The sequence below is a fragment of the Arvicanthis niloticus genome, chromosome 1, assembly GCF_011762505.2.
Source record: "Arvicanthis niloticus isolate mArvNil1 chromosome 1, mArvNil1.pat.X, whole genome shotgun sequence".
Lineage (NCBI taxonomy): Eukaryota > Metazoa > Chordata > Mammalia > Rodentia > Muridae > Arvicanthis > Arvicanthis niloticus.
This window is the reverse complement of record NC_047658.1, coordinates 97662423-97686199: the sequence shown is the minus strand read 5'-3', so window position 1 is coordinate 97686199 and position 23777 is coordinate 97662423. Positions and strand designations below refer to the sequence as shown.

The 23777-nt window shown below is 46.3% G+C and overlaps 1 protein-coding gene across 16 annotated transcripts in view; it reads right to left on the bottom strand.

Annotated features, from left to right (window-relative positions):
• Positions 1-23777, bottom strand: part of Tacc2 (transforming acidic coiled-coil containing protein 2) — a 214624-nt gene that overhangs the window by 45075 nt on the left and 145772 nt on the right. For all 16 annotated transcript variants that reach the window (XM_076911611.1, XM_076911624.1, XM_076911669.1 and 13 more), the window contains one exon: positions 4364-4500. In XM_076911611.1, the coding sequence (XP_076767726.1) occupies positions 4364-4500 (137 nt within the window). The remainder of the gene's footprint in view (positions 1-4363; positions 4501-23777) is intronic.

Here is a 23777-nt window from a genome sequence, read left to right as displayed (position 1 = left end):
CCCAGTAACCTTCTCCAGGTTAGGAGGGCTGCCGGCAAGAATGAGCAGACAAGCTCTGTCACCATGACAAGGTTGTCCCAGAGAAGACAGGCAAGGAACTCACCCCACTTCTCTTACCAGGCACCTGGCATCGACCGTCTACTTCCTGCCACCTGACCATCATGAGACCTCGGCTCAGGCTGCAGCTCTCAGGACCAGGTGAGAGAGCTGCTCGGCATGTGACTGCCTGCCAGTCGGTAGAGCAAAGACTCAGCACCTATGTGGCCAGAAGCCCAGCAGCAGTCCAGGAGTGCAAACACAGCAGGACAAGCTGCACGAGAGAGCAGGAAGCTAGAGCTCTCGTGCAGCAGGACAGGGAAGATGTGTGACCTCAAAGGAAGGGGACACTATTCAAATAAGGGATAATTAGCTCTCATCCAAGATGGACATGAAGCAGACAAAGGCCCTACTACAAGCCTAACGCAGGGAAGATGCAGAAGCCAAAGGTATTATTTAATCAGGTGAAAGTTAACTACACCCCACAGTGATAACACTGCCCAGTGTTCCCGGGGCTGGAAGGCAGTGATTTCAGACCTTACAGGCTGCTGCCTTCATTTATACACGGGCAAACAGGGCTCCTCAAATGGGGACAGATCCAAGGCGGGCACTTAGCATCCTGGACAAACATGCTCACAGGACCCAGCATACAGCCAGTGACTGCTTTTGTAAAGCAAATTTTTAGGAGGAAAAACCATGTTTGTTCTCACAGTCAAAGGGCTGGTCTATTATTTCCTGTGGTTCTTTAGCTCTTTAGTGACATTCCAGGTACTCAGTAGAGGAAAACTGTGAACAATAGCCTTTCCTCTCCTGCCCTTTCTTTCCCATGGTTTTCAGAACAAACCCCTCCTCTCCCTAGGGCGACCTACGCAAGAAGCACAGTGCCTTCTCACGCCTTTACAGTGCCCCTGCGGGCCTGCAGAATAGACGGGAAGATGGAGTGAGTTTGGGGGACAACTACTAACATGTGCGACAAATCAGACAGCCTTTTGTGTAGCCCAAGCGAAGGAGGTGGGTGCTTTATGCAGACCCATTCCCTCAGCTTAGATCTCCTGACTGTAATCTCTATGCTGACAGGCTCACCACAGTTTTAAAAGAAGAAGTGTAAAGTCCCTGATCAAAAACACCAAGGGGTGTAATCAAAAGTTCTGAGGGACTGTGACTCGGTGGTAATTAGCATCTCCACACCACTGCACGTGGTTACCTCTTAAGCCTCTAGAACGTTCATTCTTTTATGAATTGTCATTTAAGTGACAGGTGGGCTTGTGTATGTTTGCTTTTAAGAATGGAGATGGTTCTCAGTTTTGCTGAAAAAGAAATTAGGGAGTGGTTGAAACCGTCATCACTGTCGTGAGGTAGCTGCTACTCCCTAACGGTTTTGCACACCACCAAGATGAAGACTGAGAGGCCAGAGCCTGGCAAGGAGAAGTTTTTCATTTACATCTGACCACCAGAGAGTTCCTGCACCACTGTGTGCTGGGGTTCCACCTTGCTCCATCGCTTCATTTTTTTCAACCAGACTCAACTTGTTTACAATGTGGACTACGCTTGGGGCTCTGAATGATGAGGTTCCAAAGCCCCATGGCCAGCCCCGTGGATTTCCCCAATCCAGTGACTGCCTGGGATATACATCTAGTATGTCTGACCCAGGCACCAATTCAGAGGACATTAAAGACCCCAGAGCTTTCCAATGTCATTCTCCAGGACAGCAGAACCCCAGTCTGTCCTGATGGAGCTCATCTGAACACAAGGCCACACTTGATGTTACATGCCACTCTCTGACTCTTCGCTTCAAGCATGAAGCAGTACGATGGTTGATTCTGTCTATTCTGAAGGAAGTTTGTGTTTGTGGAAGAATGAACAGAATAACTAGATTAAATCCTGGAGGATCTCCAGGCACGGGATATGGTTCCAAATGAGGAAAACAGCGAGCATCTTCACGTATCCCTGTAACACAATTACTGACTTAACAGCATCCTCCGTGTTACGGGAAACTGTATGAGGGACCCAATGGTCTTAGTTGCTGTCTGGGTCACTTCTGGATCTAACCAAGCCAGGAAAGAAGCAATGGCAAAGTATAAAATTAATGGGCCACACAACCTAAAACACAAAGATGATCATAAGAAGTAAATTCACAGCACCAGTAGAGTGTCTCCACAGAACAGATGCTATGTTACCTGTCTGCACTTTGTATCAGCTGGAACAACCATTCTAGGATGTGTGACCATCTTAGAGGAGATTACATACAATGAATGGGGGGGGGGGACCACCATAACGTCCTTCCAGATCATGGTGCTCAGTGTCCCCAAAGTAATTGGCTCATGTTTCCAGTGCCCTTTGGATCACTGTAGAGTGGCCAGACACAGACCACTGAGCACCTGGTTCCAAGCAGAGAGAATGGAGGTTGTGTTCCACTTTTATGTGGTATAACTACTCAACTGTCTGAAGTTTATATGGTGCTAGACAGGTGCTCAATGGAGGTAAACAGATCCCAGGAGCAGTCAGAGAACTGAGCAGAGAATCCTGGAAGATGCATCAAGGGCCACCAAAGTGACATTTCTCTGAATATGCTTTAGTGATGTGTTTGAGCTATGGGCCTACAGTTTTCTTTTTGAATATTTATTTATTTTTATTATGTATACAATCAAGGTTCTACTTGCATGTATGCCTGCAGGCCAGAAGAGGGCACTAGATCTCAGTATAGATAGTTATGAGCCACCATGTGGTTGCTGGGAATTGAACTCAGTTCCTCTGGAAGAACAACCAATACTCTTAATCTCTGAGTCATCTCTCAGCCTAGACCTACAGTTTTTTATTCAGACACTTTCCATTTAAAATTAGGTGTGAATTTATAAAAGTGATACCGAAAGTACACTTTTCTGTTTGTTATTACATAAAGTGAAGGAAGGGACACTAGAGTCTCAGACCTGCAAACAGTTCTCTGGCTCCTTTCCTCTTTAAATCAGACCATCACCATCATTCCCCTCTCAGGCCATCGACTATACAGACTCAGTGGAGAGCATAAGAGAGAAACCCTGTACCTGTCAGTCCTGTGAAAACTGCTCTGTTCTGTTCCCCAGAAGAAGGCATCCAGCTGTTTAAGACTAAACCTTGGGGCCCGCATATATTTCCTAAATCAGTAGCCTGCCTAAACCAGCAGGGAAAAAAATTCCATCCCCTTTTGAACAACATCAACATTGACACCAAACTGTTACTTTAAGTTACAAGGCCCTTTCTTGGTTCCCAACGGGGCAAAGGTAAGCCCGGCCCTAGACCTGCCTTCCTCCACTACCAGCTCCAGCCATGCTGCAGACGATTAGTCTGTAGGTCCCAAGTCTACTCTTGACTCCTTTGCAGACAAAGTCGGCCATCAGGAAGACAGGGTTAGGGCAGGAGAAGAGAGGGACCTGAAAAGAGACTGCACACAACATCTAGTACACGGTCTAGACTGACGGCTCTCAACCTCTGGGTCAAGACCCCTCTGGGGATCTAACCACCCTTTTGCAGACATCAGATATCCTGTATACCAGGTATTTACATTATGGTTCATAACGGTAGCAAGATTAAGGTATGTGGTAGCAATGAAGATAATGTTATGGTTGGGGGTCACCACAGCATGAGCGGGGTCACAGCATTAGGAAGGATGAGAACTGCTGGTCTAGAGGGAATCGGCTCTGTGTACTTGTCATGGGGGCTGAGGCCTAAAGAAGGCAGAATGGGCTCCTTTAAGTGCTATCCGGGTCTGAAGATGGAAGCATTTGGTTCCTGAGGGGCCACCTCAAGCAGGCTGTGTCTCCTTTCAGGCTTCATGTTAAACTTCCCGTCAGAGGTGGGTCCATCTCCTCTGATATAACAGGGAAGGAAGCACACAGAAGACCATCCATGGGACAGGTGCCCTGAGATCTGTTCTGACCCTCAGTAATCACATCTAAACTGCACTTGAAGATGCTTTTCCTTCCTGAAAAACAGCCTGGTGGGGCTGTCCTTAGCATACAGGCACAGGGTGAAATGAACAGCCTTGTATTAACATTTATATGGGAGAAGGGGTCAAAGAGTAGAATCTAAGATCCTGCTGGAAATCCCCAACACCCACTATCTCAACCCTCAAACCTACCCAAGTCTGAAAATGAAGGGACCAGAGAACTCAAGCAACAGAATCACATCTGGTATGCACACAGCACAACCTACTTTGTCTATCTGTAGACTTCATAGAAACCAATAATGTATAGAACAGGACCAAGAGAGAGGGTGCCAGCCATTGTGGGCTGTAGACTGTCTCAGAGTCAACTCTGTCCCCTGGAGCCAGCGGCTCCTGACATTTGGTTACCTGGTTCTTCTGGGGCTGGTGGATCGATGACCTCAGGCTCTGGGGTGACTTCAGGGGGTGGAGGCGGAGGGGCTGGTGGAGCTTTGACAGGGGTTGTTGACTCGGGGGTCTCAAAGGCTTCCTCAGAGTCGGAACTCCTGGTAGAGAGAGATAAGAAACATACATGAGACAGTGCTGAGTAGAGAGTCTGCTGGGAAGGCATGGATGGCCTTCTGACTGCAACAAATACATTTGTGGCAAATAAGGTCACCTCAAAGCATGATTCCCAGGAACTGGGTGAATCTGTCCACTGGCATTGAGATCTATAGTGAGTTGGACTGGTGCTGCTATGTATTCAAATGCTAATATCATATCCCAAGACCTGGTTGCTCCAAGAAGTACACCAGCTTTTGTTGTGTAAGCCTTGCCTCCCAAGTTATCCTTGATTGGTTAATAAAGATGCCTACAACCTGTAACTAGGCAGAAGAGAGGTAGGCAGGGTTGGAGGGGCGGGTCCCAGGCTTGGGGTCTCAGGAAGGGACCAAAAGAGGAGAGAGAAGGAAGATGTGGCCATGGGGACCAGCCTGTTGGAGTAGGAACAGCCCAGGTAGAACACAGCAAGTGATATCTCAGGGTTATTGACAGGGGAGTAGACAAAACAGCACAGGGGTTTGATATCTGTCTATCTCAAATGCTTTAAGGTTTATTATAAATATAAAGATTTTGAGGTTGTTTTATTTGGGAACTAAATGATCTAAGTTGAGGTAGAAACTCTCAAAGAATAGTTTCCACAATAGAGATCAGTGTAGCTCTACTTGAAAGACACATGTCCACCTTAGTGACAAATTCACACACTATTTGGCTAAGCTTCCGTGCACACTATGGAGCACTGAGTCAGTCTTACAGAGAGACTGGTTTTTTATGTTCACCATGGTGCCTCCAGCCTGCCCTAAAAGCCTCATCTTGTAAACTCAACTTGCATTTACTCTCTCCCACCCCGGCCTGCCATTCTCTGGACTCCCTGCCCTCCCTGCGCTGCTTCTCCATGTTTAGTGATCTCTTCTACTGGACTGAAATTGCCATGCAGGTGGCTGGCCTTGTTTTTCACAGTACCCAGAGCCTAAAACAGAATGAAGTGAATGACCGACCATCTGTGGAGAAAAGGAATGAGAGCCAGACATCCTGTCAGCAGAGAGTATGCCAAACCACGCCACAAAATATGGCCAGCCAGTCCTCGGTGGTACAGTGATAGCCCTTGGTGGTCCCTAGGAAGTCTACCTGCAAGAAAGCTTCATCAGACACAGACCTGAGCTAAAAGCCTACCGAGGAGTCGCTCCTGGTAACAAGAAGTCAGTGGACAAGCCCTGCCTGGGCACAAGAAAACTCTGCCTACACTTCCTTCCTGTTGCCCCAAGCTACTTGATCTTAGCCAGAGGAATAGGCAATTGAGTTATAAGTTCTCCTGCTGCTGAGAGGACAGGGCCATCGATTCCCTGGCTCGAGATAACCACAGGACCAAGGCCAACCTTACCTGTGAGGACAGACACTGTGGACAGCAGCCACATGCTGGCTCCTATCTCTGAACAGTTCCAATGCACCCAAATGCCAACTAATCATTGGCAAGGAATGAGGTCTCTAACTACCAAGAGAGGATCCACAGGACTGCAGATCAGGACCACTGCTGAAGATTTACAATCAGGCCATGATGCAGTAGGAGTCAGAACATGGCATGTCAGGATTCAATACACTAGATCACATGGCTACCACTGAACAGGAGCCTCCTCCACAGAGTCCCACGACCAGTGACCCTGGAAGATGTCACCTTTTTTTTTTTTTTTTGAGACAGGGTTTCTCTGTGTAGTCCTGGCTGTCCTGGAACTCACTCTGTAGACCAGGCTGGCCTCGAACTCAGAAATCCGCCTGCCTCTGCCTCCCAAGTGCTAGGATTAAAGGCGTGCGCCACCCCACCGCCTGGCGGATGTCACCTCTTCTAAAGTCTATCAACTGGCCAGCAGAATACCAAGGAAAGAAGCCACTTGGTGAGTTCCAGGGTTAGAAATGTGGCTTACTTGGTATAGTTATTGTCTAACATGCACAAAACCAAAGGTTTCAACCCTTAACACTACACAAACCAGGCAGAGTGGTCCAAGGCATTGGAATATAAAGGGCCCTGGTCTTTCTCAATAGCACAAGTGACAAGGAGGGCCGGATGCTCTTGTATCCTAGCTGTGAATTCCAACGAGGTTTCTACTGCAGCAGCTGCCTGCCTGCACACCTGCTCAGAGGACCACCATTCACCCAGGGACTGGAAGGGAAGCAGTCTGGGGAGGCAGGGCATGAGGACACTATGCTCATTGTACTAAGAAGACCTTGTCGTCTTTTTACTATGAACAGTGTGCATCAAAACATCACAGGCCACCAGCCTGACACTTCTGGAGCTGCTGGCCTTGTTTGCATATTTCCACACTTTCTCCCAGGAGCAGAGAGCAAGTTAATTAGAGGTGACAGATGCATCTTTTAAAATTTTCTCTTTCCTTTCTGTTCAGTCTCCCAGGGGCTTAAAAAAACATTTCAAGAGTGAGAATTTCTATAGTCCACCCACCAAGAATCTGTGCATAAGAATAAAGCACAGAAAATCAACTGGGTGGAGCTCTTGCCCCAAGTCCCACTGATTGAGTCCCACCATGGTGTGGCTGGTTTTCTACTATACACAAATAATTACACAGCTGAGACTCCACACGCTTTCAGAATAGAAAAAAAAAAAAAAAAGGAAGAAAATTAATTTGACACAAATATGTATCAGAACAAGAAATGGTGTCACAATTTGCTAAAACCCCTCCAAATTTCAGGAAATAGGTTTATCAAGATGTGTAAATGTTATGTTTAACATGTAAGTAAATAATAGAGTATGTGTGTATGCACATAAATACAAGACATTATCCTGAGTATAATACACATATACATAACACACACACACACACACACACACACACACACACTGCACAGGCATACTTCTATATGAAAAGCACAACAGCCAGCATTTGTGGAACATTTAGTTATGTGTCAAGACACGAGTCTAGCTCTATCTATCATCTTCATAACTATGGGCTAGGGATGTAGCTCAGTTGATACGTGCTTGCCTAGCATGTATAAGGCCCTGGGTTCAATCCCCAGCACTACATAAACTAGGCACATGGTATATGAAAAACAACAAAATGATGACTACAATCGTCTACAAGTAGCCCGCCTGGTGGAGAACAGGCCTGTTTCACAGATGCCACAGCTACAGTTTAGAGAAGCGAGCTGTTTTGCAAGGCTATGCAGCTAGGAAATGAGAAGATCAAAGCTCAGATCCCAAACTGCCAGCCTCTGAGGTGTCTTTTCACTGTATCTATTTCCCGAAATCTTTAGCAAGCTCCATTCTTATGTTCTTATATAAAGCCTATCATAGAGAATAATTAAGCTATTTAAGTCAACTTGTCAATGTGACACTGGGGGCCAGGGAGATTCCCAGCCACAGCATATCCTCGCTGATCTTTCTCTTCTTTGCAAAATGTTAGGAGAAGTCCCGATCATCCAACGGAGTGATTGCTAACAGCCCTGTTCTAACGGTCTGTCCTGTGATCATGGGATTCTACACAAGGCAAACAAAGCAGGGCAGCCATCAAATGGCACACGCCAATTCATCTACCAGCACAAAGCAATATTTGAGGAATATTCAACACCACAGTGAGATATGTAGATAAGAAGAAAGATGGAAATGACAGTGTCCTAGCCATGGAAGCCGGGGCCTGAAGGACTCCTCAGCTTTGTTAGTACAGTTTAAAACATTCCTTAGAGCGGGGATGTGTGGCTCAGTGGTAGAGCCTTTACTTGTCTGGAATGCTCAAGGCTATGGGTTCAAGTCCCAGCTACACACACACACACACACACACACACACACACACACACACACAAAACATGGACCTACCTCTATAGTGCTCTAAATTCTAACCAAGCACAGCCTACAATCCCTGTTCCACACAGTATAAAGTAACTCACTCCAGTGGCATGCTTTGGGAACTGTCCCTCAAAACAGAGACAGAGTAGAGGTCAACCTGTAGACTCTAAAGGCTTGCTTCCCTCCATTTGTGGCTCAGTTTAAACTCCATTCTTTTACTTGTCAAATTATAACAAAACAGTCTAAAATCAGAACCCACACAGATACATGATATATACACTCATTAAATACAAATGTATCTGTGACACATGACTATGTTTGCATATAACTGAAATATGGTGTTTTGATTAAATGAAGAGTTCCCAACATACCATTAACTGATTACATTTTGCTCAAGTTTAACTGGCAAGAATCCAAGGAGCTTTGTGAGGCAGGGGCCTGGGGTCCCAAGAAAACAGCCATACAATGCAAAATGTTTCAGCAACATACAGCATTTATTTCTGTAGAAGGCTACACAGTTGCTTGAAACCCACCAGCCAAGCACACCTGAGAATATCCCCAGGCCCACAGGGCTTCTTCTGCTCCTAGTGCAAATGGGTCCTGTGTCTTACTCTAGGTGGACAGAACCCAGGTTCACATTCTTCTTCGGGCTAACTCTAAGCCTTATAGACAAGCTATAACTTTTAAGGGCAGATGCACCACGGAGCACACACTTCCATCTTAGAAAACTGCTGATCGGGGAAGGGGTTTTTAGCAGATGGTGGTCTTTTTTTTTTTTTTCATTTATTTTATGCATGAGTACACTGTCACTGTGTTCAGACACACCAGAAGAGGGCATCAGATCCCATTACAGATGGTTGTGAGCCACCAGGTGGTTGCTGGGAATTGAACTCGGGACATTAAGTACTGCCTCCCGTCAAGATGCTCAAAATAAGCCCTGCCCTGAAAACCTCCAGCCCCGCACCAGATCATTAAGAATTAGTTCCCAAGCACTGCTAATGAGGAAGGGGATTCATCTCTCTACTCATCTAACCTAGATCAACTCCTCAGAACACTGATTTTCAGTTACCAACAGGACAGTGACCAGGGACTGGGTGGAGGACCTTGGGATCACAAATCCATAATAAATGGGGCATGGGGCAAGGATGCAGAATTCTCACCTTCTACTATAAATGGGAGCTCTGCCATGACATAAGCCTTAGCTTCTCCACGCTGTGTTCAACATGTGCATGGAGCCCATGAGCTCCCCAAGGTCTGCCTTTCAAGATTCCCTATTCCCTCAAGACCAAGATAAGGTTAAGACCATGGCTTTAGCCAAAAGCCCTGCTTCAGGGAAGATAAGTGTATCTAGTCCAAAAGGCCATCTGCTGTCCCTGAAGAGAGAAGGAACCCTTCCAGAAGCAAAACTGAGCTCTCAGCAGACCAGTCTCATTAGTTTGCACCTCATGTGAGTAGGACTTTGATGAATTCGTATGTATTTTTAAAATTGCCACATACTGGATTCTATTGATCAAAATATTCCACTGAATGACAACTTTAGACAGCATTGTCAACAAAAGCCATCCTAACCAACACTCACCTTCCTACTCACCCACATGAGAGAACACATGAACGCACATGCACACAGAGAGAGACAGAAAGACAGACAGATACAGACACATACAGAAACAAACACACACGGAGAGAAAGAGAGGCAGACACACACAAAGAGACAGATGCACACACAGGCAGACACACAGAGACACACAGACAACACACATACACACACAGAGACATACACACACACATATATACAGAGAGAGGAACAGACAGACAGACAGACACACACACACACACACATATATACTGCCCTGCCCCTGCTGGGTTTGGACAAGTCATTTGCTCTGCTCCATCATTCTGTACATAAAGTAAAGGTAGAACATGATTCCAACATAAACTAACACCTAGATTCATCTTAGACAGTGAGATAATTATGGGACAGACGGTCAGGAGTTGTGGTCCATGAACACAAAGCTGGCACTGGCAAGCCAACTGCTAGAATTTTCTGGACAGACACCTATGGTCACCCAGAGAAAACGATGCAGATGGTGACATATTCAGCTCATGATTCCCAGCACCTGGAGCCTGTTGGGCTTATGAAGTGGGTCCTATTTTCAGATGCAAACAGCTATGTGTAGAGGTCAAGAAGGTTCAAAAGTGAGGGAGAAAGTTAAGTGGTGAGGGAGAGAGCACAGATGGGGTGGGTGGGAGGAGGACAGTGTCCCTCAGCTCCAATTCCAGCCAGTGATAAACTGAACACAGCTGAGAGAGACAGAATCTGAGTCTGGTTGGCCGAGGCAAAAGAGGAATTTATAACAAGGCCATGAAGCTGAGGACTCTTGATTCTGAGAGAGAACAGTGAGCTCCAGCCATTTGTTAGATGTCTCAGCCCTCAGCTCATGGCTTAAACTGCCATCTGATAGAGGGCAGTGAAGCTCAGTAAACAATCTGAGGACACGAGGCGGACAGAATCCCATGAAAGGCACGCAGAAGGGCAAGAAAGCAGCTGGCAGTTCAAATACAGACACACACACACACACCCTCCCAGCCACATCACTGAGCAACTGTGACCTTAACTCAGTAAACAAACCACTTGGCCACTCAAGCTCTGGGTTGTTTGTCCAGCAAATGGGGATTATGATAACTATAAGGAAAAGTCTCCCCACAATTGCTACTTAGAGGATAGACATGAATGGTGGAGCTAGAAAGGACTTGGAGTGGAGGGAAGTCCCAAAAGCCCTGTTCCTAGTTGTGTATCTTGACATACTGTTATAAAACCCCAGCCTCAGCATTCATAATAAAGTTTCAAGTTAAAATATACAGAACGATTTAACCCTGGAAAGGGAGAATATCTTAACCCTCAGCCAAGGGATCAATCACAGGACCCTGAGCTGCCTCACAAAGGCATTAGATAAAAGATAGCCAAGAGATGTACAGCTGGGTTTGGAAGCTGGGTCTCCTGAGATCAGAGCGCTCCTCTGCAGGAAGAGATTCTGGCAGCTGCAGATAGGTGGTTCCCTGCTCCATCAGAAACGAAGGCACTAGATCACTCCCCCACATGCACAGGAACACAGATCTGCCTCTGCAAACACCTCCTTAGGATTACTTACACTGAAATTTTGACACACATCTGACTTTGGTTACTTCAGAAGAACGGGGGAAGAGACACCCTAAAGGAGAGATGGTCAACTATGATTTAGGAGGTGAATGGCGTACCCCATGAACATGCCACTCACCTTGTAAATGTTTGTACAAACTTGCTAACATCTACAGTAAAGGAACACCCCCCCCCCCCCCCCCCCCGCTGCTGCCCTCCTTTGGAACAGTTGGTGCTTTGCTAAATAAATTTCTGCTTGAACGGGCTGTGCCTCTCAACTGGATTACTTGGGAATCGGGAAGACAGTAACCGAGAGACACCCTACAATATTGCTACAACTCCAACTCTATAAAGCAATGGATTTGGGGGAACGTGCTGTGCAAGCCAGCTGGGCACATGTTCTATTTTATTTGGCTAAAGCTACTCAGTTAGTCATGAAAGGGAATCCGGAGGCCATAGAAAACGTGGCCGGTGCTTTGCCAGGGCAACTGTGGAGACTCTGTGGTAGAATATATGTGAAGGCAGGTCCTATGAGCTCAGCCTTACTCTTCCTGAGGGGTAGACACAACTCAGCCTCCAAGGACGGGCAGTGTTTCTAGAATGGAGGAAGCTCTTGTGGCAATTGGCAGCGGGGGCACGTATGTATGTGTGTGCATGTTCATGTATGCATGTGTATGCTTGTTCAAACACCCTTTCCAGACACTCGGCTTTTAAATTGGCTCATCTGTTATCCTTCTAAGAGCCTCTCAAAAGCCAAGCAGCATTCTGGCTGGCCCCATGGTGGAAGAAACACAATGTTACTGAGTTTGGCTCCCGGAATCCTGATACCATCTTTGGTAGCTGTGGCTTGTTAAGACTTCCCTGCAGAAAAGCCAGACGGAGACTCAAAACTTGGGGGAAGCAGGGCGGGCTGTCAGAGGGCACATCAGGTAATGGTGCTCGCCACCAAACCTGAAGACCAAAGACACACAAAATTTTGAATAAAAGAAAACAGAAATGGAGGAAAAGGCTTTCAGATCGCCCTTTTGTCTCCATGCCTTCTTCATACAATGATATTCTGGAAATCTCGTCTTCATAGCTGAACTCCTTGCTCGAGCAAATTTAAGTTGGATTTTTTTTTTCCCTTGAAGAAGGAACTAGTAAAACCCAGGGGCTTGTACATGTTATACAAACGTCATACCACTGAGCTATATATCCCTAAACCCTAAGTCGGAATCTCTACTTTAAATTCAGATTTGTTAAAACTCTAACCAGACGGGCTGGAAAGATGGCTCAGTGGTTAAGTGTTTCCTTAACTACTGGAAGAGGCCTGGGGTTCTGAGCACCAAACATCAGGAAGCTCACAACTGCCTGTAACTCTAGCTCCAGGGCATCTGATGCCCTCTTCAGGCCTCTGCGGTCACCGGTACAAACGTGGACATATCTACATGCAGACAACACACACACACACATACACACAAACAAATAAAAAAAAAAAAAAGAAAAACTGACTGGAAATGACATTATGAACAACAGCAAGAAATGTATATATCATGCTAAACTCAGGAAAACCTGAAGCTTCTCACAGGCTGACACAAACAGTCAGTTTCTCTAGGGAGAAGGGCAGTAACCTCCTACCTGGTCAGAAGCACCTAGGAAGTAGACAGGTATTCTCATGTACCCACAACACAACTGAGGCCAGGGAACGTCTCTGCTCAGCCAAGCCACGTGCACGGAGCTCACAATGAAAGTCCATCTGTCTCACAGGCCTCCTGGCCCCTGGGAACACACTTAGTTTTCTTTATTCATTGGTCTAAGAGGTTTGGTATCTAGGTCCTGAACTCAAATCAAATGAGAAGAGGCAAGGCCGTGCTGGTGACCAGCACATGATCGTGTTCAGGAAGACTACATGGTGGATAAGGAGGACACCCCAAAAGACAATGCAAGAATTCAAAAAGTAGTGAGGCTTGGCCCAAGAGCTAGGGTTTCTCCAATCAATCACCTGTCAGTTAATGGCACCTCCTTCAGCACTTCTGAATGGGAGTAATGGAGGTGCGTTACATACATGGTAGGGAGAGCTCCATAAGTGCTGAGTAAGGAAAAGCCCAACAAACCAAGGACCATACGTATGGAGCAGATTTAGAGTGATGAAAGACAAATATAGGCAAATGTACATAAATCCATATATATGTTTGCACACATTGATGCCTACATACTGAGTTAAATATACACAAATAGAGGCAGCATGTAACTGCTGCTCTTGTAATTCAGAATAATATCTACCAAAGCTTCAGGCATCAGAAACAACAGGCTGCCCTGCCATAGGGGAAAATGTTGACTCCAATATGGAAAGCCTCCCATACTGCTGGGGGCTCTGAGGCCTGCCTGGGTTGTTCAGGAAGCTCCTTCCAATCTTATCCACGTGCTGGGCATGATGAATGGGACTTACCAAGGTCTACCCACACAGCTGGATTATGGCCTAAGTAATATCAGTTAAGAAAAAAAAAAAAAAAACCCAAGAGGACAAGTGTGGGAAAGCAGAACACCAAGGATGAAGCGTCCCCCCAGCACAGTCTAGGGCAGACACAGCTACCAGAGCTAGACACTCATCAAGGATGAAGCTTCTCCCCAGCACAGTCTAGAGCAGACACAGCTACCAGAGCTAGACACTCACCAAGGATGAAGCGTCCCCCCCAGCACAGTCTAGGGCAGACACAGTTACCAGAGCTAGACACTCACCAAGGATGAAGCTTCTCCCCAGCACAGTCTAGGGCAGACACAGCTACCAGAGCTGGACACTCACCAAGGATGAAGCGTCCCCCCAGCACAGTCTAGGGCAGACAGCTGGGATCAGGAGGGGCTCCTAACACTACCACTGCAAGGGGAACCTCAGCACGCTTATTAGGTATACAACAGAAAGAGGGGCTGGTACCCACATGTCTGGAATGCGCTGGAGAGGTAGTGCTTTTCCACCTTGGAAGCAAGTATCTCAATGAATAAATATGTATATAAATAAATGGGGCCCATGAGATGGCTTTGCAGGTAAAGGGACTTGCTGCCAAGCCTGCAGACCCGAGAGTTTGATTCCTGGGATCTACATGAAAGGAGAAAACTGATTCCTGCAGAGAACTGATCCATACCTCCACATAGGTGTCATGTGTACTTCCCCATTAAAAAATATAAAATGTAATGAAATAAACAAGGTTGAAAAGCAATTGAGGAAGATGCCAGATATCAACCTCTGATCATCTCCATATGTATGTGTATGTGTACACACACACACACACACACACACAGTCACCACCACCCATGCATGCACAAAAATGAGTACACACACACAAAGAGAAAAAAAAAAAAACCCTTCAATATTTAACTCGACTTGCACCTAACTTTCTTCTAAAGCCAGAAGTATCACTTTGAAATAGCATGCATATTGAGGGAATGGATACTTTTACCCTTTGATGGAAGGAATTGAGAACTCGAAGCATGGAGCTGGGCTTTGGCATCTGTCTTAAGAATAAGCTAGAAGGCTGGCACCTGTCCAGCCCAAGGCCTGAGGAGAGCCGCAGCCAGGTGCCTACTGTCAGATTTAGACTCACTTCCTGCATGCAACCAAGTAGTTTGCTGGCAGGTCAGCTGTGTGTGTCTGTTTTGACTCATTTGGGTTGTTGTCAAAAAGCCCTAAACCTTGAGACAGCCATGCTGCAGTTATGTGGGGAATTGTATCAGTTCACTGAAATTTGTTACATGTAACTGAAATCTAAGGTGACTTAGCCACCATTCTATTTAAACCACTGACTATGGTGCTAGTGTTTTTGTTAAAGTTAAAGAAGCTGGCATGTAAGAAACTGAGAATCTCTTAGAATTATCAAGTATTTTCCTCTCTGTACCAATTATATGATAAATACATTATTTTAATCAAAACTCTCCCCAAGTATAACCTGGGATTTCTGCCCTCCCTCTGACACCTGCTACCTTCCCCTTCCTTCATGAGTCTAAAACGCAGCTGTTTCTCACCATCACCGTTCCCACCCCAGGTCTGTACTCACACCAGCATCCTGGCCCTGCTGTTAATCTCAGAGCAGTTAGAATGACCAACATAAATTCTCTGAACTCAAGTTGAGCCCCCTGCAGTAGCTTCATGAGTTCTCCCTTGTCCCAACAAATGGTCACCATTACCACTGCCCATATGCTAGGCTCCTTGGCAGACTTTGTGCTCCGTTTACCTGGTTCTCCCGAGTAGTAGAAACCAGTCTGTGCACTACGCCACCATCCATCCCACCACTCTCTGATTATGACTCTTACTAAATATTCAAGTGAAATTTGATACTTAACTTTATGGTTCTTCACCCCTGGCTGCTTTAACACACACACACACACACTCTCTCTCTCTCTCTCTCTCTCTCTCTCTCTCTCTCTCTCTCTCTCTCTCTCTCCCCATCTCTCCCTCTCTCTCTCCCCTCCCCCGTGTGTGTGTGTGTGTGTGTGTGTGTGTGTAGTGTGTTCAGTAAACTCATGAATCACTTCCACACTGTAAACACTGGCGTGAGTGGTGAACACCTACCTACCTCTCTGCCTCGCAGTGTACACAGTACACTATAACCACGAACACAGCTCCCATGGCCACCCCAAGCATTGATCACTTTTCTCCTGTCCCTGATACAAGTCAGGAAACTAAGGCCCAAGGCTGGTAGCCACCTGTCCACATTCAGAGCCAAATCTGTAGATGCTCAATTCTATAATTAATAACCACTGTGCAGCTGTCTTCCATAAGCTGTCGGGGCTGATTCTTGTAATATATGTAAAGAAAGTAATTTATTTATATTTTTATCGGTTCAGAATTTGTACTAAGAGGCCAGAGGTTGAGCTGACTAAGCTGCACTGTCCAGGAGACGAGAATATGAACCTACTGTAGACTGCACAATGCCTTAGAGAAATGTGCGTGTCCAGGCACTGGGCGAACCCCACAGGCTGCCCAAGTGAGTGTGCTGTTTGCAAGCCGTCTCTTCATTGTCACTGTAGGAAAACATTGGCAGAAAAGGGACAAAGAATTTAAGTCCTGTTTCTTTTTATTGTTCAAAGGCACTGTTTGCAGATTGGCATGAAATCTGCTTTAACTGTTTGGTTCTTTGTTTTGTTTTGGCATGTATGTATTTATTTGTGGATGAGGTTTGTGTGGGACAGCCAGGTCAGAGACCAACTTGAAGGGGTCACTGCTTCCCTTCCACCATGTGGGTCTCTGGCTTAGGGCCACTCACTGAGCCACCTCACCAGCCTGCCTGTCAAGAGTCAGACAAAAGTGCTGACACCATGTACATTCCTTGCTGCAGGGTCCCCCTCTTATATTTCCAAGAGGGCTAACTGTTCCTGTTCTATATCCCAGGGAGGTGCCTGGAGTGGTCCTGAAGCATTTGCTTTCCAGGGCTAGCTTTGGACACACCTGGAGGCCATGGCAAACTGTAGGAGGACTGTCAGTCACCCAGCTACATCTCACTGCTACAGACTCCCTCCCTGGCCCCTTTTAAAAACAGAAGTTGTTTTAATCTCACAAGAGGCACACCATTTGTCGAAACCCCTCTTATGTTTCTCACCATGATTCACAGGGAGTCAGGTAGTCATTTTAGAGTTCCCTTGTAACATACAATTTGCTAAAAGTCACAGTTTTAGATAGACTGTATCTTTGGCAAGCTTGAATCAGACATCCTTCCCATCAAGGAAACAGCTGAGATTACAGATTCTGACTGTAGAAGAAAATGAAGTGGGTTGTTTATTTGGGGTTAGAAATGACCAGCTTGGGTCTAGGCCCTCCACTTGAATCCCTCTTTTTTTTTTTTTTTTTTTTTTTTTTTTTTTTTTTTTTTTGTCTCTTCAGGATATTGGAGTTTGGTTCTAAGAGAGGCCAGCATGTGTCAGCTGGGAGGAGTAGGCTGAGCTAGACTAGAAGAGCCTTGTCCCCTTGCTGTGGGAGAACACCCAGCAGGAGGAGGTAACCATAGGAGTTCATCCCAGTACCTACTGGCCACTGAGAGGATCTAGTCAGCAGCAGGGCCTCCTTAAATGCAGATGATAAGGCTCTCTGAAGCTTCAGAAATAAGCACATCAAAGGCTCAGCCCAACCACTGTCATTCATGGGAGCCATGGTGGACGTCACTATGGCTTTTAGGGAGAACATGTACACACCTATACGTCATGCCATATTCTTGAGGAGAGACTCCTTGAATGTAATTTACATGCATGACCCTAAGTCTTCCCTGGGGTACAGGGCTGCTGAGAAAAGTAAGCATTCGTTGTCTAGGGGGTTGTAAAGGGCAGAAGTCCACAGAGGGTAAGCAGAGGCCACTTGAGGTTAATGCAATTTGGGTGTGAGGTCAGGAACCTCTTTATCTGTGGGGCATGCTTAGCTTTAACCACCAGCTCTAGTGGTTGAGTTGTGTGCTCTAACCAAGGCTGGCCACGTGACCAGGCGCATCAGTGTGGTGTGGTGGAGTCTAAAGAAGGTATCTGGGCTTTGCCTGTGACTGTGATTGCAAGTAGAAAATGAAATAAAAGGACTTAAAGAAAAAAAGCAAAAAGAATTGGGTCTCCTGTGATTGGTGGGAGGGGTTCCACCAGAGTTAACTGCCACAGTGGCTTTTGAAAACTGGATCTTCCTGCACAAAGAAACTCCAAACCCCAAACCTCAAGCCTTAGGTTTGTGTGTTTAACATCACCTCCTCAGTGTACCAGAGCTGACTCACCCTGACTTTCCCTCTCTGTAACCCCTGACTTCTCCATGCTGCTAGAGGAGTTTTGAGCCTCAGCTTCTGAGCTGTCTGCTCCACCAAGACCTAGAGCCCAGATAGGAGATGGGAACGCCCTAGAGAGAGCAGGTACCAGGCCTTTGGCCTCTGCTTCGTACACAAATGCCAATCAACAGCCCAGCATCTATCTCCTGCCCTGACTGGAGGACCACAGGAAACCTGGTACAACTGCCAGAGCAACCAACTTTGGATGCTCAAGAAAGGCTTGAGAAGCGAATAAGAGGCAGGGAGAGGCAGGAGATAGTTTGAGGAGGATGGGAGCTTCTGGCAGTTTCCCAGAGCCTATCAGTCCCTAGTTAAGTAGGGTCATCCATGGGTAAGAAATAAAGGAACGTTCCATGTATGGTGGTACCTCAGTGCTCAGCCACTGAGAGATGGGGGTACATCAAAGGCTAGATGCAATAGTTTTTCGAGTCTCTCCTGTCTAGATGTTCAAGCAAAAAAGGAAAATAGAGGGATGAAGTGTCTGAATTGCACTTACGTAACATCTTGAGTGCTGACCACTTCCAAAGCTCACATCTTCCTGCCTACTGGAGCTGCCTCCAAACTCCAGGGCCCTGGGCTGCCAGCTGCCTGCTTCCATAGACAGAACAGAAGGCACCATGGCTGAGAGATGGGCGTAGCCAGTGAGTTTTCTCTTTGGCCTACTTCCAGTGTGAGACCATGTGGCTACTGTCAGCCTTGTTTGTGTTGACAGTAGACAACACAGGTACACTTTCCTCTTGACTGGAAGTTGTGAGTTTCCTCTTTGTTTCTCCAACCGGTGTCACTCTGGGTCATACATGTGACCTGTGAGTTTGGCCTAGGTCAGCAGGGCAGGTGGCAGGGAGCCCAGGGTATTCAGATAGTATGACCCACTGCTCCCAAGATAAAGAGGGAGAGAGCACCCAGAGAACACTGACAAGCCTGTCTACTATCAGGGACACTGCCATGCTTTGACAAGTCCTTCCAGTACATAGGGACACTAGCTCCACGCAGATTTTCCCTAGACATGTGGTAGTGCCCGTTCAGTGTGGGCTGCCAACCTCATTTACAACAGTGGGGAAGTGGGGATGGCATCTCTCCCCTTTTGCATTTGCTGAAAATAAAGAAGAGAATTGCATTGGCCTGTCTGAGAACCCTGGGGATAAAATGACCTATGAAATCTTGCCCTGAAGGGGGTTTTAATTGTTTTCTTTTGGGCAGTTAAAATTGTATCTATTTGTATCTGTATCATTTATATCAATAACATGTATATCTATATCTGGAGATACAGAGGGTTGTGAGCTGCCTTGAGGATGCTGGGAACCAAACCAGAGTCTTCAGCAAGAACACAAATGCCCTTAACTATTGAGCATTTCTCCAGCCCCTACTCTTAGGAATTTTCAAGAGCAGTGGTCCTCAACTTTCCTAATGCTTCAGCCCTTTACTGCAATTCCTCATGTTGTAGCTCCCCCCAGCCATAAGATTATGTTGTTGCTACTTTGTAGCTGTAATTTTGTTACTGTTATAAATTATAACTTAAATATTGATATAAAGAATATCTGATATAGGACCCCTGTTCAACCCCTAATGGGGTTGAGACCTATAGGCCGAGAACCTCTGTTCAAGAGTCTATCGGCACCAAGCTGAACAATGAAATTCCCCAGTCTAAACTGCAAGTCCTCTATTCAACACTTCCCATCCCCTTTCTCTCTTAGCCCTTGACAGCTATGTTTCTATGTTTCTAGTTTCTCCCTGCTACTCAACTACTTACTTGGAGAGAAGGCATACTAAGTATCTACAAAGCAAGCCTAAAGCTATACAGTGTTACATTGGAAACTCGAGAAAGGCTCTACAGGTGAAGTGCTTCCTAACATACAGCTCCAAGTCCAATGCATTAGTAGGTGACAGATCACCAAATTCATAAAAATATATTAAAAAAAAAACAAAGCTAATAATCATTTGGTACCCATGTATTGTCTTGCTTACATCTTCCAGCCTAGAAGGAACTCAGCATTTTTATCTTGCAAATGTGAATGAGATGGGGGGTGGGGGTGGGGAGGGCATGGTGATTTTTTTTTTAAAGATTTATTTATGTTATGTATGTGAGTACACTGTCGCTGTCTTCAGACACACCAGAAAAGGGCATCTGAAGATGCCTCCTAACAGTGAACTTGCTGGAACAGGCTGGGCTGTGGATCTAGGGGGACTCAAGGACCTATGGCATGCTTACAGCTCATCCCAGCTCAGGAAGAAATGACAGCATCATGTTGCTTTGTGTCCTTAGTGAGCCCCAGCAACAGGCTCAGCTCGTAAAGATGCTTGCCACCAAGCCTGACAACTTAAATTTGATCCTTTGGCCCCATTTGATGAAAGAAAAGAACTGACTCCACGCTGACCTCTGACCTTCGCTCAATTTTACACACACACATACACACACACACACACACAGACACACACACACACACACAAAAGAGACAGACTGACAGAGGCATTAAAAACCAGAGGACCAGTGTGACTTAGATCACCAAATATACATGAAATTAGCTACATCAGATAGCAAGCAGGACTTCATTTTAGTGAGAGAGAGCAGCCTCCTTCTAGAAGAAGCTGGGGAGGGAAGAAGGCAGGGCAGAGAGGAAGGTACCTATGCTGGGAGATGAGGCTGAAGGGGCAGGTGTGGGGGTGTGCATGTGACCTTCTAAAGTTTGCAATGGTGGCCCAGAGAGTGGGGAGGCAATGAGGCCCCGCCAAAGGGACTGTGGTCTGGGCTGACACTTAGAAGGCAGATACCACAGGGGGAGCCTAGACTGTGGGGTTAAAAGGCATCCAGGTCTCCAAGTTGGGGGTGGTCCTCCAGAACCACCTGGGAGTTCCAGACTCTGGAAGAAGGGAACACCAGATACTGAACAGGTGAAGGAAGAGTCTTCCTTGTCTTGGAGATGCCTCATCTGCTTTGAGCTTTGGTGACAAGAAGCTCCAAGGTGAACAATGACACATGATAATGGGGTGAGGAAGTTCATCGCAAAATGTTTGCCTTAATCTGTTTGATGCTAAAATAAACCACAAGATGAGTGCTTTAAAATAATGAAGTTACTTCTCCTGGCCTTGGAGCCTAGGAGATCCAACCCTAGCTCAGTGCAGGCGAGGGCCCCTTCCTGCCCTTCTAAATATGCCTCACAGCTGCAAGAGTGAGGGGTTCTTTCCTAAGGATACAAGTCCCTCAGATCGGCTCCGGAAGGCTCTACCCGATCCCACCGTGGGGAGAGTAGGATTTCTACAAGCTCTCACCAACGGAATCCTCTCTCCAGCCCCTTATCTCTGTTTATGTTTGGGGGTGCTCAGGCTAGGCAGGTCCCCAATTTCTGAGCAGCAGGTACCCAGCCTTTTACTTAGTAAATGTGAGCTCTTCATAAGAAATCCTAGAGGAGACATGAAGCTGGGCAAAGTCTGTGCCCAGAAGGGGAAGGGCATGCATGAGGGTGCTGACAGCACATGCTGAAGTCTCAAAGGTTCCTGGGAAAGGCAGGAAACACAGGTCTGAACCCTGTGCCAATCATCCTTACAACAGACATTAGCAAATGATAGCCCATCACCTGCTTTTATAAGTAAAACCTTGCTGGAACAGTAAGTTATTATCTATGGCAGCTTTTGTACCATAAGAGCGGTGCCGTTTACCATCTGACCCTTTTCTGGTTTTCTAATCCTGTGATTTAACCATACAGAGGATTCAGCTTCCTTATCTATAAAATTTGCCTATGAGGTAATCTTGTATAGTATATGTAATATTATATGCCATACACGTATATTGTATATAACCTTTTATATGTATAGAGTACAATATTTCTATAACAAAAAAGCCCCGCAGAGACTAGTGATATAGCTCACTTGGGAGACTGCTTGTCTAGCATGCGTGAGGACCCAGCACTCCATAAACGGTGTGTGCTGGCACACCTGTAATCCCAGCACTACTGAGGTAGAGGCAGAAAGATCAAAAGTTTAAGGTAATCCACAGCTACACTGCAGGTTTGAGACCAGACACTATCTTAAAAAAAAAAAAAAAAAAAAAAAAATGCCTGGCAGGCAGAGATTGTACAAAAGTTTCTGCTGAATCTGTGTCTCCTCAGCAGGGCTAAGTAAAGAGTGTTTCCCTCCCAGCATGGCATCTGCCTCATCCAGCTCTGTTCCCACGTCTGGCACCGACAAACTGCACCCACCTGCCCTGCAGAGACAACTGCTAAGAGAATTCATAAATACAAACAGAGCAAAGTCATCTGAGTGAACACAACCAGTACAGAATGGGCGTGTGAGAGCAGGCCTGACTTAGTCAGTTCTTTGTGTTCAAGTGGCCTCCCCTTACTGAAACAAAAGCAGGAGTTTGTGAACAATTGGTTTTCGGGGGACAACTGTACTCAATGCCAAGTCCACACTGTGAAGCTCCAGGGGCAAGAACAGAATTGTTCCATACCCTTTGCTGACCCGGAGTGCTGCCCTAGCTCCAGTAATCCATCTGACAAGAGGAGCCAATCATATTTTAGGCTAATGTAGTTTCCTAGGCAACCAACAATACAGCCATAGAAACAGACTATGGATGGTAGAAAGAAACAGAGCTAGGGATAAGAGGCACTGGCCCATAATCTCCTGACTTTGATGTAACCCTCACCTGCAGAGTCATTCATACTTTATTAAAACCTGAAATCCTACCTATCAGCAACAGGGTACCCCAAACCCAAGACCCCAAGAGAAAAGGGTTTTTACATGACCCCTTGCATGTCCAGGAGTTACTGGAAAGGCCTTGGAATGTTACTGCCCTTCAGTGCCCCCATAGAGCAAGCCTCTACAAGGGTGAAGGGCCAGAAAGAACCCCGTGGATCTGGTCAATGAGGCCAGAGCCAGGGTGCAGCCCTCTAGGATTGATGGCAGAAGAAATGACACCCACAAGGAGCGTTTGGGACTCTGGCTTGCACCTCACTCAATAGACAACTTGGCTATTTATTCAGTGAGGGAGGGAGGGAGGGTGGAAGAGAAGGGAAAACTACCGGATGTGCCCAGCAATGATATCCAAAGTAAAATATACCTTCTGAAGCTTAGACTGTTTGTAACCCATAATAAAACACTGTTATTTCAGTGTTTTACATCTATTTATTTATTTGTGCATGTGCGTGAACTTGTGTGTATACACACACCATGGAACATGTGTGGAAGTCAGAGGGACAACTCTGTAGAGTCAGCTCTCTTCAACATGGAAGTTGTTTACGTATCCAGCTCAAGTCATCGGGTTTGGGGGGAAGCACCTTTTGGGCTGAGCCAATTTGCCAGCCCCTAAATCTCTATTTTCTATTTGTTCATCTTTAGTCTTTACCCTCCCTCTGCAGGAAGTCATCCTTCTAGTCTCCCTGGCTCCTCCTCCTTGCCTCTGTGGATCCTCTGGGGACCACAGTCCCGTAGCTTTCCATGTTTGCAGACTGCTTTCTAGAATCCACCAGCAGTCCGCCCTGTAAGAGAACTGCTGCCCACTTTGTCTCAGGCTACACTGGCTGCCATGGTTGACGTGGTGGGGAAGTCCCTGGAACTGATGACAAAGTGCTTGCTGCTGCTTCTCTTAGAAGGAGTCACATC